At 45.2% G+C, this 15,314-nt stretch overlaps 1 protein-coding gene across 13 annotated transcripts in view; it reads right to left on the bottom strand.

The window, feature by feature from the left end:
* NPHP4 (nephrocystin 4) overlaps positions 1 to 15,314 on the bottom strand; it is a 112,010-nt gene that overhangs the window by 7,821 nt on the left and 88,875 nt on the right. For 12 of the 13 annotated variants that reach the window (XM_032763708.2, XM_032763700.2, XM_032763698.2 and 9 more), the window contains 8 exons: positions 10,532 to 10,660; positions 6,437 to 6,645; positions 6,026 to 6,252; positions 5,177 to 5,366; positions 3,632 to 3,718; positions 2,359 to 2,515; positions 2,070 to 2,155; positions 735 to 820 (listed from right to left, as the gene is read on the bottom strand). In XM_032763708.2, the coding sequence (XP_032619599.1) occupies positions 735 to 820; positions 2,070 to 2,155; positions 2,359 to 2,515; positions 3,632 to 3,718; positions 5,177 to 5,366; positions 6,026 to 6,252; positions 6,437 to 6,645; positions 10,532 to 10,660 (1,171 nt within the window). The remainder of the gene's footprint in view (positions 1 to 734; positions 821 to 2,069; positions 2,156 to 2,358; positions 2,516 to 3,631; positions 3,719 to 5,176; positions 5,367 to 6,025; positions 6,253 to 6,436; positions 6,646 to 10,531; positions 10,661 to 15,314) is intronic. The other variant, XM_032763704.2, reaches the window with a different exon arrangement.

Raw genomic sequence — 15,314 nt, 5'->3', positions numbered from 1 at the left:
TGTAAAAGGCATGCACAGGAATTCCAGAGAAGACATGTTTGGCTGAGATATGTGAATCGACTTCACTCCCAGGCAACCTTATGCAGGGTGAAATTTTCAAAAGCACCTGGCTGTTTCTGGAGTTTAAGGCCAGTTGAAAGTCAAGCTGAGCTTCTGCCCCAAGGCTCAGACAGGCCCAGAGGATACGCAGGGTGCACACCCCGCAGTGATCAGAGGGGGAATGGAGTGAGTCTTCTCCCCACCTGGATGCTCACTCCTCCAAGCTGTACAAGGCAACACCACAGAGCTCAACTGGGGGAAAATAATTCATTACGTGAGACAAGATGAATTTGTCTAAAGCAACTAAATAAAAAGCAGACAGCCAGAGGGAGCTGCTGTTGTTTCATCTCACCTCAGCCCTCATTCAGAGCTCAAGGGGACATCAGCTGCCAAAGACACAGATCATTGTAATGAACAGTTTCTCAGAAAGTGGGCTTTCTCACTTGGGGTGTGCATTCAGTCCTCATTACATGTGCGTGTGTTTTCTATTGTCTCTTGTACAAAAATCTTCAGAACCTTCTTAACATCTTCCACCCTAGTCCAAGTTTTGCAAGCAGACATATCTCAAGAGAATCATACGGATCTTCTTGTAGATTTTTGATTGTCAGAAAAATAAGTCATGTGCATTTCCTTATCTGCTTTGACAAGGTTTCTGGAGAATTCTCACTCTTCTACTTTTGGATTATCCTACTTACGTGTAAATAGCAACAAAGAATGTTTTGATCTGTGGGCTTGGTCCTCCAGCTACTTTTAAGAACACATCCTGTGGCTCCCCAGGACCCTGAGTACAGAAATCAGAAAGCATAATTAGAATAGTTAACCGAGAGATCAAACCAGCTAATGAGGACCCCAGGGGTTCTTTTTCCCTTTATTTTAACCCCCTACCACTTCACGTCCACAAGCAGAGGGTTCCAGAACCTAGCTAAACTACCCTATTCAATTATTATACAGCTTGGCTTCTTCCAACATTTTTAATTACAAAAGAGGATACAAATGGCTCTCACATTCCGGGTCTGTTTCAGTAATTAGATTTTGCAGAATTTTCCCCAAGTTTTCTAACAAGCCATAATCCAATTACCATGCTAGCAGATTTCTGCATTGGCAATTAACAAGCACCTTCATTATCATCCGCATTTATGTGTGAGTTTGTTTTTCATTTAAATCCTAACTGGCTGAAAATAAAACCCAGGAAACTTAGAATCAGAGCTAAAAATTCCAACACAGAGCACATCATGAGCTGCTTTTCTACGCTGCTCCCTCTGATGGCCTGATCCAAAGCCCATTGACAGTCAGTGAGAGCCTGTCATTAACCTCTGTGGGCTTTGGATCAGGCCCTGAAAGCATCTCAGTTATGAAGTAGATACACTGACTGTCAACGGGCTTTGGATCAGGCCATCAGAGGGAGATGCAGGAGATCAAGCAACACTTGTATGATGGAGAAATATCATCGCCTGAAAGGAAAGGGATCAGAAGTTCGATTGATCTGTTTATTTATTGATTAATTGATTGTGTGGCCCCCCTCCTTGCAGTATCCAAGTCTTGGGTACTTGGATGCTATCTTGGAATATGACACAAAGAGCAGTACCGCAATCCAGTTGAGGTTTTGCGGTCTATTCAGTCAGGACACATTTTTATTTCTTTCCTTACTGGTCATTTTAGAACCTCTGATTTCTGAAGAACTTATATGTGGCACCTAGCTGGAGAGATGGTGTTTCCATAAGTGGCAGTTTCTACCAGCATTTCATATCTGGCCTTTCTTCACATGAGCAATGCAGGGCAACATGACGAATTATGGTATAAACTGTGGTATTAAACACATGCTGCAAATATAATGAGAGCAGGCTAGAGAAGTTCTGTTCCTTTTTAACAGGGGAGTGAGGCAGTCACAACTTAGTAACACCCAATAGTCTATCATTACAGATCATTGGTGCACAGTATCTCTGCTTTAGATAAAGCTATCAATAGAATAGAGATGGTGAACGTAAAGGATATACTCCATTGGATTTCCGCTTGATTTTTGTAAGTAGTACCATTTTTTTTGTTTCGCAAATGATGTTGGGATCACTGCAGCGGACGTACATCTCCGGTTCCCCACCTGGCATTCCTGCTGGGGCACCTGGGGGAAAGAGCATAAGATGACCACTCTCCCTGCTGTTAGGCATAGGCCCATCTCCTGCCCTTGTTAGCAGGAAGGCCTTCAAGCTGGCAAATCTCTAAGCATGTATCTCTTTAAAACCTACAACCCTGCAAAACAAAACATGGAAACACAAGCAGACACAGTATTTGCATGCCAGTTCTCAGCTGGATGCAGACAGTTACCTGGCAGGGTGAACCATGGAGGTAACCGTATGGACTTCTTCAGGAAGGTGAGCTCCGGGTGATAGAATCGGAATGTCTGATCCACCACATGGGGCTGGGGCTCCACATTAACACTGAGAATTGCAATGGGTTTGTCACCATTTGCCTTAAAGGAGATCTGTGCAAAACAAAAATGAACAATGAATTCATCAAGAGAGAAAGAAAAAAGAGACCATCAACAGATGTTATAGCAGAAGTCGGCAACCTTCCGCATGCAGCCCATCAGGGTAATCCGCTGGCAGGCCACGAGACGTTTTGTTTACGCTGACCATCCGCAGGCACGGCCCCCCGCAGCTCCCAGTGGCCATGGTTCGCCGTTCCCAGCAATGGGAGCTGCGGGAAGTGGCAGCCAGCACGTCCCTGCGGCCCGTGTCACTTCCCATGTTCCCTGCCGACAGTCAATGTAAACAAAATCTTTTGCAGCCTGCCAGAGGATTATCCTGATGGGCCGTGTGCCGACGGTTGCCAACCCCTGTGCTACAGCAAGAGAAAATACCATCTCTGGCTTTCACTCTGATCAATAATGGGAACAAAATCAACTCAATCTGTTTACAGCTCTGAAGTAGTTACCATCGAATGACAGGGGACCTAGGATGCTATTAGGAAAATTCAATTTAAATAAATATGTGATGGTAAAATCTAAAACCGTGAATGGAATCTCCAGGGCACTGAACCCATGTATTTTCAGGGGAGTAGCTTTAAACCAACACCTGATAGAGGAATTAAAAACCAAGCACAGGATGCTGACACAGAGGTCAATAGATACGTTTGCAAACAAAATCCTTTTTAAAACAATGCTTGCCATGGCTGTAAAGTCATTGTCTTTCGCTCTTTTCATAACAAAACCTGTATGAGAAGCCACACAGACAGGACTGGGTCCTAAATAGCCACGTTCACTAATACATACAAACACACAAAGCCTAGTTACCTATACCCTGCCAGGCTGGTTTGTGGTGGCATTTACAACAGAGAACACAGTGACCATCAGCAGAGGGCTCACACGCATTAAAAGGGTCGCTACCCTTTTTCTATACACTACAATAGACATCCAATGAAATTCATAAACATTTATTTCCTTATCATGAAAAGCCTTATAGCCTGCCATAAATGGCCAGTTAAAAGGAATTATGTATGCGTAGGCTCAATCTTTGTCACACAGTTTTGATCACTGTAACAGGCTGTAAAACTCATTGCAGTCCACCTAAGTTCCAGCACTTCTTTTTGCCTCTGTTACCTTGATGCATTTTGACAGCATGGCACTGGACTTCCAGGGGGGTGCAGCTTCTGGGCCTTTATTGAATCTCAGCTCAGCAGGGCCCTGCTAGAAATAAAGAAGCAGTAATCATGCAAAGAAGCAGTGTACCTCAAGTTATGAATGCATTCTTTGGAATTTTCACCACTGTTTTGATCTAAATCGATAATGTTTAAGAAACTGTATCACAATGAAAACCAGTGAAGGTAAAATTCTCCTCCCAGATCTTCCAGCTGTCCCTCTGCTCTTGATCAGCTGCTTTTTACAAACAGAGATCAATGAAAGTTCCCTGCATGCTGGGAAAGCAGAGATCCGCTATACAGATTTGAAAGATAATGTTGTCCTGTAAAACACAAAGAGCTCTCCTTTGCATCTGGGAATTCAGGTACTAACTTTAAAACACCGTGAATTGCAAATTCCTTGCTGTCACTGGCCTCTTCGCAGTGTTGTTGAGGAAGTGAGAGTTGCTTTTCTAGATTTCTGCATGTTCTCATCATTGGTGGCTTTGCTAAAAACTGAGAACATCAATAAAACAGTGCAGTGCATTGCAGACAGCATCAAGAGACTGGGAGGAGGACTGTTATCATTTGAACCCTCTCTTTTGTCCCATTGCTGAGTTAAAGGAGCACTGTAGGATTACACGTTGGTTTGTACCTCTGGCCTAATCACTCTGAATTCTACAAGCACCCAGCAGCTTTGCCTCGCCTGTTCATTTATTCTGTGGCATTGAGCTAAAAAGGGAATAAAAGGGAACAATTTGGATACAATCTCATTTTAAAAGACAGTTTTGTGCTTCTAAGGCGCAGACTACAAGTCGCATTCATCCCACTGATGGAGTTACACCAATGAATTTGGCCTTAAATCTTAACACATCAAGAACTGAGAAGCACAGGCGGAGGTGAGCCAGTTGCAGTGGCAGAGGGGACTGTTCCCCCTGACGCGAGTGCCCTGTCTTTAAAATTCGAGCCCTCTCTTTTTTCATCTCCCTGTGAGCCTCAGACCACTGTGCGTGTGTTTGCTATTATTCAATCACAACAGATGGACAAGCCACTTTGGCCTCGAAGGTTGAGTCCCTTCTTATTTTTTCCAATTTTGTGTGTTCTTTGTGTCCTAGTTCTGGCTGGGGCCAGAAGAGAAAAGATTACAGAAGAGCCTCTTCCAGATATTTCTGACGTCTCCCAAAGATGTTCAGCCATTGATCCTCTGCAATAAAGACCTGATATTTTTAGGCCTCCCCTTATGAGCTAAGTCACATTTCTGTAAATTTCTTGGTGTGATACCAGACAGCAGGAACAGAAAAATAGAAATGCTATAGAAAGCAATATAAAGAACAGCTAATGTTAAGAGATGTGGCATACTACTCATCACCTGCTAGAAATAGCACTGGTTATAAAATGGGCATAGACGTTTATACACTTAGCATCATGTTTAATTCTAGATAACGATGGTAGGCAAATGGACCCTTTCCTTGTTGTTTTATTTGTCCTGTGTCATAATATAGTAGAAGAAAGAGGGTGATATGTGTACCTGCATCATGACAGCGTGGTCTACAGAGAAGGTCTGGTATTTAAATGGAATGTGAATGGTCTCTCTGGGGCGCAGGTAGACCTGAGGCATGAGGTTGTCCTGAAGATGGAACATGTCCTCTTCTACTGGAGTAGTCAATGTTTGGGTCAGCTCTTTGAAGTGTCTCCATTCCCTACTGTCCACAATAACACTGTGGGGAAAAAAATCATGGACAGAAACCCAGGAGCTGGGGTTCGCCCCGATCCCAAAATGTGAGGCTGTGAGTTATACCTAAACCACAGTGTGCATGCACGCGCAGGGTGGGGGGGGGTGTTGGAACAAAGACCGTGGCTGGAATGTGCACACACACATTAAATGGAAAGAAAACGCCAAAATCCACCACACCTTTGATCTAGGAAATGAAGACCTCTCTTCTCCCCCAATACACCCCCCACCCCACCTCGAACACTGCACAGCGAAGCACGTGAATTACAGATGGTGGTTGCATTGGTCACTGCTAGCGGCAGGATAACTAGGACAGATTTGACCTAGTGTGGCAACTCCTCTGTGCTTAGCTTCTCGGTAACTTGCATTCTCCCATCCCTTTGGACAGTGATAAGGCATGTGGGAAGAAAACAAAGAAAAGTGAAATCTCTGGAGGGGGGAAGCTGGTCATTGATATATGATGGAGCCCTCATTATATACTGACCCCCTTTCCCAATAAAGCCTCAAACACTAGATGGAAAAGCAACAAGCTCGATCCCAAAGACACCTCCTGTCTTGCACTTCCATAAGTGCCTCTCTGCTCTGGGCTGGCTTTCCAAGTGTAACGTGCAGTATTTTGGAGGGGAGAATGTCCCTGGCTCCTACCTCAGCTCAGGGTGGTTGATCTCGATCGTCACCGTGTGCTGGATGTTGTATGGGTTTCTCAGGGCAAACTCAAAGAACTCTGCTGTGCCCAGCGTGGCATAGAGCGTGTAGTTGGTGGTGATGGCCTGAATCAGCATGCTAGAGATGCTCTCGGCCTTGATGCGCTCTCTGTAGGCATCAATAATCTGCAGGTCCCTGGAGTGCTGCATGCGCTCCTCACGCCAGCCCTGTCAAAGACAAGACGCCTATGACCAACACATTGATGTGGGCCCCTCCCGTATGTTGAGGATTCATCTGAAGGAACCCAACCCAAGCCCTGACACAAGAGATGCTACAGGGTGTTTTGTCAGGCCTGGCTCCCGTTTGTTCCCTGGTCCCAAGATCGTTCCGACAGCGCTCTGTGCTGCCCACCATGAGGCTTGCTCTCCTCCCACTGACATCCTCCTGGGCTTCGAGCTGTCGCACCATCATCATCCTCTCCAGCTTCCGCCTGCGGATGGCGCTGGCCTCGCGGCTGGCATGCTGGAAGACCGTGCTCACTTCCTGCAGGCGGCTGAACACCATGGCAGCCAGCTCGCTGTCCACGTCCGCCAGCTTCTGGGCTTGGGACACGTTCTTAGCTGAGTGCAAAGGAAACAAGCGTCAGAGTCTGGGGCTGAGGGAGTCGCGGTGTGGACCCCATGGGGAGCAGTGCAGTAGCCAGCTGAGACAGGGAGATGGATGGATGACATGGGCAAACAGCCAGATATGCTGACTTGAGTTGCCTCAAACATGCAGGTGTTTGAAGCCTTCTAGACCAGCAAGCTAAGTGAAGCGATGACCACCAGGAAGGGGAGCTGAGGAACAGCCACTTTGCGGTACATGCTGTTGTTTCCTTGAGCAAGCCTTAGTCTGGCTCTGGGGCCAGTTAAAGCTGAGTAGTCCCAGTAGAAGCCTGAGTAGTAGGTGGAATTATACCAAGGTCCCTCTCCCAGAGTTTGGCACTGAAACTGGCAGTGAAAGCAACACGCCCAGGGCTGTCAGGCAGTTTTTTATATTGTGCAGTTTCTGAAGCTTTCCACAGGCAGCCGATAAATCACATCTCTCCTGATGTGTGGCCATCATGCCAGATCTGAGTAAGAAGGAAAGCCAAGCAACACATTGCGCTATATTAATTCTCTCTGGCCTGTGGATCCCAACTGTGGCCAACAAAAGTTCCTCTCAGTAGTGACAACATAACTACGAGGCCTGGATTAAATACGGAATAAATAACAAGCATCTGGGATTTATGGGATTCTGGGTTCATCTGGATATTCTGGTGATTGTATAAATCAAACAATCTCAAGCCACCAAATGTTCCAAAAGAGAATTCTGTTCCTCTCCCTTAATTCAAAACCTGCCTGTTTCCTGCTGTACACTATACTCACATCTACATTTTTATTAAAACGTTCTTTCGCTCCCCTCCCTCTCATTTCTCCACAAAATTGCCACTGGAGCAGCTCCCAATTGAAGTGCCAGCCAAATATTTAATATGTGAAATACAATCCACTACCAAGCACTTGATGCATGGGATTAAACTCTCGACATGACATGAAACTCCACACATAGGTTGTTTGAGTCTTGCTGCATTACATTTTCTTTAAAAGTTGGTAAACAAGGGTTATTTGCAAATTAACGACCTGAATTTAATTTTAAATCCATTTAACTGCTTCCCAGACATGGCAAATTAGGTTAGACATCTTGAGCCAAAATGCTCATATTTTAGCAATTGTCATATTTCAGCAATGTCCACAATGTTTAACCTTATGGGACATGTCAAAAAGTTAATGGGAAAGGAGGATGCCTGGCTGGAAAAGCCTGTCTCAGTAGGGGAGATTCTGCAAATTAAAAGCAGAATGTTCTGTTATCAAAACCATTCCATGGAGAGTGCATTCATCCAATTCACTCTGCCACATGAGGCCAGGGCGCACAGCTCAGCACATGGAGCACTCCACGTGGAGTGTGGCACCCAGCCAGGAATTTAAATTCCCCATATCTCTGTGCTTCCTAACTCCTGCTGAATTAGAAGAAGGTATACTGTGGGAGAGAGGATTCAGACCGGATTTCTGACCCACCGGAGAGGAGTGGAAATCTTGTGAGGGAGCATGTTTTTGAGGGATTTCCAGGTCAGAGAATTTGCTTCAATATCTAAACCTTTGCCTTTTCTCTGAATTGAACCTTATGAGGTTCTCTGGTGAACAGACACACATACACTTGCATGTGTCCAGACACACATGTACACACATGCTCTCTGAGACAGTCAACTGCCTCGGAGTCATACCATCAAAATGTGCTCTAGCTCAACCACAAGGTGTGGGCTTGATGCGAGAATTTCTGTGCTTTGCAGAGGATCAGACTAGGAGATCATAATGGTCCCTTCTGGCCTTAAAATCTCTGATTGTTCTTCTTCCTGCATTACGTTCTTTAACACTTTGTGCAAAATGTCTAATTATTTCAATACTTCATGTGGCTCATCATAGAATCATTAGAAATGTAGGACTTGGATAGGTCATTTAGTCCAGTCCCCTGCACTGAGGCAGGACTGAGTATCATCTAGACCATCCCTGGTAGGTGTTTGTCTAACCTGTCCTGAAAAACCTCCAGTGACGGAGATGCCATAACCTCCCTAGGTAATTTGTTCCAGTGCTTAACTTCCATTACAGTTGAAAAGATTTTCCCCTAAGTCTCTGTTGCTGTTACTTTGTGTCCTGTCCTCAGTGGTTAAGGAGAACAATTTATCATTTACACTTTATAACAACATTTCATGTACCTGAAAACTGTTATGTCCCCCCTTAGTATCCCCTTCCCCAGATTAAATAAACCAATTGTTTTCAGTCTTTCCTCACTGGCCAGGCTTTCCAGACCTTTAATCATTTCCATTGCTCTCCTCTAGACTTTCTCCGATTTGTCCACATCTTTCCCGAAGTGTGGTACCCAGAAGACTGCCCAGGTTTTTCTTCAGGAATACAGCTGTTGTATAAATCGCTCACGCACCATAGGGCACAATGGGACAACCTGTCTTATTGACACTCATCAGAAAGTCCATTAAAAGTATGCATAGATGCATAATAGTATTTCTGTACCCCCTATCTCCCCTGGGAATTCTGCTTATGGGCAGCTCTCTTTCATTTCACACACCATCTGGATCTCCTTCGGGAACAGGTGCTTAATTTGGTAAAATATTTCAATGACTCTTACTCAAGAAATATACCCAATTCCAGCTGCACATGGATAGCACAGGGCAGAGACTGCATATGTATGTGTTCATCTGTGCTCTCGTGCACTTGCATTTCAGCACAGATGTGTGTTTAGTGAGCTGAAGAGCAGAATGTGGAAGATTAATTTCTCTCTCTAAAAGCCTGATTCTCATTTGCACGGTGGCGCAGACTCACTGATGCCGCGAGAGCAGTGTCGAGGAGCCTAAATGTAAATGACAAGCAGGCCCAAAGTGTTTGAAAAACCTTACATGCCAGGCAGTGACCACTGTTACAGGCAGGGCTGGGTGAACTGTACGTTAAGCTCATCTGAACCAGGACATAATAAGGGGTTCCCATTTCCTGAATGCAACACCTCCCTCTTCACAGGAAGGAGTTAAAATTGGGCCGCAGACTCTTTGTCCAGGCCTAGGTAAAGGCAAGCAGACCTCAAAACTTCAATAATTACTTAAAGGAATATAATTTTCACCTTGAGCCCTCCCATCTCTAAATATATGGGCTGTTGCTGCTCTCTGATATAAGGGAGTTTAAATCACTGCTAGGCTGAAAATCAACAACCATCTCTCACCCCCAGCAATTGCAGACTAACAGGAACGTAAATTCCACGGATAGGAGCTCAGCTATGCAGGCGCAGAGCTGCAGAGTAAAGCTTGATTTTCACAGCGCCAACCTCAGCAAACACTTTGTCTGATTAAAGAGAATAGGGCCTGTGAATCATTGACTCAGCAGATGGAGACTCATAAAGTGTTTTTCTGACAACAGCTTCATTTCCAGCAGACAAGCAAGGGGACAGGCTTCTCCATTTACTAAAGGATGGACTCCGTGCCTCAGTGCCTTAACTGCTACGGATTTACCTCCTGGACCCGACCATATCTGGGAACTGGAACAAGTCTGGTGAAAAGCATCACCTAAGATTGGCTGATGAGAGAGTTCAGCGGAATCTGATCTCTGTGTATGTTTGTCAGCACCCACTGAGCAAACATCAGGTTCTGAACATTCACAGCACAGGGGAGCGAATCCAGCAGCAGCCATGGGGGTAGATAATTTGGGGAACAAAATCCCCAATAACCTAGCAGCAGATGGACCACTTCACACTGATAGAACCTATGTTTGTAACATGATATTGTGGAAGAAAAGGGGAAACACCGAATCCAGCAACCCAGTGCACACAGTACTTGTGTCTTTGAGCAAATGTCACCTTTGGGATTTTTAATAGTGCCCAGGAGAAAAACTATTGCCAGGCTACAATGAGCTAGGAGCCAACAGGACTTACTCCCAGGCGTATTGAGGGAGAACAAGCTGCCTCCGTGGAAGTTGCTGGTCTCATCGTGCAAGGAGACAATGCGAGAGCGGGAGGGTGGCAAGGAGTTTGATTTCTTCAGCCTCTGCTCACACAGGTGACCTGCAACAGAAGCAAAGAGCTGGTGAAGACGGGCAGGCCGGCTTCAGCCAAGCCCAGAAAATACGCCCTTTGCTAAGGAAATCTGCCTTGCTAGCAAGAAGTCAGAATGACTCTGGCCCAACAATGATCCCCATCCACCACAGGAGAGAGGCGCTGCTTAAGTTGGACCCTGAGGGTGGGATTTTCTGAAGTGCTCCGTTAGCCTAACTTTGCTTCCATTAAAGCCAATGGGAGTTAACAATGACTGCGATACTAACAACAATACCTAGCACTTATATAGAACGCACCCTCAGTAGATCTGAAAGCGCTTCACAGAGGAGGCCAGGATCATTATCCCCATTCTACAGTTTCCTCAGGGAAACTGAGGCACAGAATGGTTACAGTGACTTGCTGACGGTCATCCAGCGTGCGCCCGAGGTGAAGAGTTGGGAATAGAACCCCAGTCTCCCCATCCTGTGCCCTGGCCACCAAGCACCCACAAAAATACCTTTGTTTTTAATAACAGTTCAGTGCTCAAGAAGGTGCCAGATGGACATCCCTGGACCGCAATGCCTTCTGTTCACCTCCAGCAGAGACAGCAGCATTGCAAGATTCACCCACACAGAGGGCTAACATGTTTCAGCCCTACCCTGGTGGGACCACCTCTTGGAGCCAGGAGACTTTTGTCTGCACGGTCCACACTCAGTATTGTTAGCAAGGGACAACGGAGCCTGAGTGAGACCACTGTCTCATTTCACAGTCCACCTGTAGATGACATTTATTCTAATACAGCACACTGCTCCTCCCATGGGTACCTGTTGCCAGTTGCTTCATGTCACTGCAGGACACAGACACCAGATCACAATATGCAGTAAAAAAAAATTCCCTGCTGCTATAAATTGGCAAAAATCCAGTGAAATCAAGAATTTGGCCCAGTGTATCTAACTTCAATCACAACCATAGCCCAAAACTAACCAGTTCTCTGGCAAGAGACTAAGAGCAACCATTTTTAAACAAATTTGTTTTAGCTAATTCCATTTCTCAAAGTACTGTGTTTAAAGTTCACTTTCCCTTCTTGGCTATGTGTTTTTCTTTCCCCTTTCTCAACTCTCGACAAACTTCAGGCTGGTTCCTTTCACAGAACCAGAACAAATAAGCATATGAAACAAATCAACATACCCAGATCAATGTTAATAAAATATCCATCTGCACCCACACGTGTGACTGAGAAGAGAGAGTGCTGTGTTTACAGCACGGTGTAGGACAGTTACGGGGTAGGAATGCTACACACATTGATCCAGCACCCCTACCTGAACAGTTAGCTCATGTGATTTAAATACAGACGTATCAGGGCTTCCCTGTGTCAGAGCAAAGAGTGTTCCTATTGCCCTATTTGTACTCCTTTTTCATTGGTATCTGAGCAGAACACAGCGTGTGCTTTGCGACCTTGACACATAAGAGTGGATTTCTGCAGTCACTTAAGCAGACTCCAGTTCATTTATTACTATCAGTCATGTTGATTCCGGTAGTGCCTAACGACCAACAAAAAGAGTAGGGCCGGTTGTGTCAGGTGCTCTACAAAAACAGAGCAGCCAACAGTCCTGCCTGGAACCGCCGACAATCAAAACAAAGCAGACAGATGCAGGGTCAGGGAGGGGGAGACCAGAACAGCAGGGTGAACTATGGGATGGATGCGGACAGCCTGGGGGTGCCCCAACCGAGTTAGGTAAGTAGGAAGTGATCAGCTGAATGGTAAAGACAGGGAAGGGGGCTGGGACATTAAAAGGAAGAGGGGTGAGTGGGCAGGTGTGGGGAGCAGAGTGGGAGAGGCAGGTGTGGAGTGGAAGCGACACTGGGGGAGGGGAATAGGGAAGGCTGGAGCAAACAGCCAATCAACACAGGGCACAGCAGGTCCGACAGAGCTGTAGGAAGTCCCCTGAATGGCTCTGGCTGCTTCTGCAGCTGCTCTGACCAGCTGGAGCCTCGCTCTGCTGCGAACTGAACTATCCAAAGAATCTTCCTTCTAACCCAGGGAAGGGTATCCAAGGAGGGACAAGTTAGGCTTTTTATAGATGGATGTCCTTGATTCTTGGTCCACAGGAGTCCTCACAGAACCTCATTACAGCCACTGTAAAACCTGCACTCTCTACTGGTGTAATGAAGTTCAGATTTAAGGAGCTGAGGCATCATGTATCTACAGAAAGAGATTTGCTTCCCCAAAAACACACTCTGTTGCATTTTAAAGTCAATTTGCGCAGGGCTGAAGTAGACAGACATATTTCTTCTGATTTTGTAACAGCCTCTCATGAACTTTGCCAAAGTTTTTCAGGTTTCAAAAGAACCACTGAAAAGTGAATCTCTCCTCCTGCTAAATCCTTTATCATTCCAGCTAGCTTCTCAGATGAAGTAAATGCAATTTGAAATTTGTGGATGTTGTTATGAGGAATGGAAATTACCAGTTGAACTGATTGGCTGACGAGACTTGCACTGGATAGGCCCAAAACAATACCAAACATTTTGGTAAGACAAGGTCAAGTTTGGGAGACTTAAAATGTGGTCCTGCTTTCTGAGTGAAATGTGCACTCCCCAATGGTTGCCACTGTAGAAAAGACACACTGTGGCCAACATGGCCACAAGAAAATGTGCCCATTATAGAAAAGTTCTTTAGATTTTAATAGCAAATGAAAACTTTTCTACAGGTCTTTTGGACCTTGCTATGAATTTAATAAAAAATTATATCCCTGCTATAGAATTCTGCAGGATGGGTCAAAAACAAAAGTCAGCAGTAACCACAGAGTCACATCTCTGTTACATTTTCTAGATTTTAGGGTGACTGCTGGAGAACCCTATTAGTTTCATTACTGTTACATTTTATAGGACTTTTCCCATAAGGGACAGGATAACTGTTCTCATTAACTAACAATTTAGACTGCTGGATTTTTACTATGGGTCTTTGCAGTATGTAAGTGACATTTTCTTTATTGCTACCACAGAAAATACATATCTTAAAAGAGCCAACAGCCGTCCAGAGTACCTGGAGCTAGGGTGAGGGGCTTTCATTACCCGCAAGAAGCTCAAATACTCCATGGCATTTGCTTGTATCGCTGGCAAAGTTTGTTATTCCAGCGTCTCTTCCTCCCACATACTAGCTCATATATCAAGTGAAGAGAAACTGGCCCTAACACTGATCCATTTACTGTCTTGTCACCTCTCTGTGCTGCTGTAATTACATCCATATATAGGCTATCCCAACCTGTACAGGATGAAGCTATAAAGCTGTCTGTGGATTCACCTAACCTACAAATGCACTCTGTCCTTCAGATAAAAGCACCATAAAAGTGGAGAATTGGAGACATTTGGCTGCAGTACCTGAAATTGTTTGTCAATGTTTAGGGCTGGATCCCCATAGGCCCTGTACAAGTGTCTAGGGGAGGGCCCGAAGTGTATTCTCCTCCCCACACCCCTGAGCCTGGGCACACCCTCTCTGAGGAGTAGAGGAATTGCACTCAATTGGGGCTGCTCCAAAGAGATGGGATGAAGACATGACCATTCCAGCTCCATCAACATGCAGAGAAGACTGCACCCTGCATGCTTGGAAGAGATAGCAGAGCTGCTGATTCAAGGCATGCCTCCCCACAGCAAGCTGGGAAGGATTCTGGCTCAACAAAGAGCCAAGTGTTAAAACTGCACAACCCTTAAAATTTGAGCTGTGATGTCATCTGTGATGAGACCATCCACTTTACAGCTTGTAGGACTGTCTTCTGTAAACACAGGCAATGATGTATTGTTGCAGTGTGTGTTGAACTGTCAGAAGACAGGATACTGGCAAGATGGACCATTAGTCTGACCCAGTATGGCTGTTCTTATGTCTTAGGACCTAGAAAATATAGGTACTAAGGTGACTGGCACTATGCAAAATACAACAGCTAGATACAGGTTTTGAATTTAAGGACACTCTAGCAGTTATACATGCATACTTTTTTCATGTGTACAACTTCTGCAAATGCGTCATTAGCAGAAATAGCTCAAGCTGTTCAGGCATCTGAGAATATTAACACCGACAGCGAGAACATTAACATTATCCACCAGGGCATGTGCCCCGAAGTTCTCACAATGTTAAGGACAGTGTCAGTGCAACTCTGATCTAGAGTCTGCCTCTCCCAGCTCTGCTGAGAACACTGCTTCTGGGCTTACAGTAGTTCACACATTCTCCCACTGGAAACCTGCAACCCTACAGAGCTCATCTCTAAGAGACATGAACTTTGTTATTTAAAATTACCTTGTTGATCATTTCTAAAGCACCAAAAATCAGAAAAATATCATGCTATAAAGATGTCATTTAACTCCATTTACAGCTAATCCCTCCCAGCACTTCAGTGTGAATGGCAATAGAAGGATTAGCCACTCTGAGGCCAGGTCTACAGTGCGACTTTAAATCGGTTTAATGGCCGATATACCGATTTAATGCTGTACCCGTTCACATGACGTCGTCATTAATATCGAGTTAAACGGCTCCTTAAATCGATTTCGGAACTCCTCCCAGACGAGAGGAGTAGCGCTAAATTCGATAGTGATAACTCGGATTAGGGTTCGTGTGGCCGGAAATCGACATTATTGGCCTCCTAGAGGTATCCCACAGTGCACCACTGACCGCTCTGGTCCGCAATCCGAACTC

The sequence above is a fragment of the Chelonoidis abingdonii genome, chromosome 23, assembly GCF_003597395.2.
Source record: "Chelonoidis abingdonii isolate Lonesome George chromosome 23, CheloAbing_2.0, whole genome shotgun sequence".
Classification (NCBI taxonomy): Eukaryota; Metazoa; Chordata; order Testudines; family Testudinidae; genus Chelonoidis; species Chelonoidis abingdonii.
The sequence above is the reverse complement of the archived record's forward strand: the minus strand, read 5'-3'. Positions and strand labels throughout refer to the sequence as shown.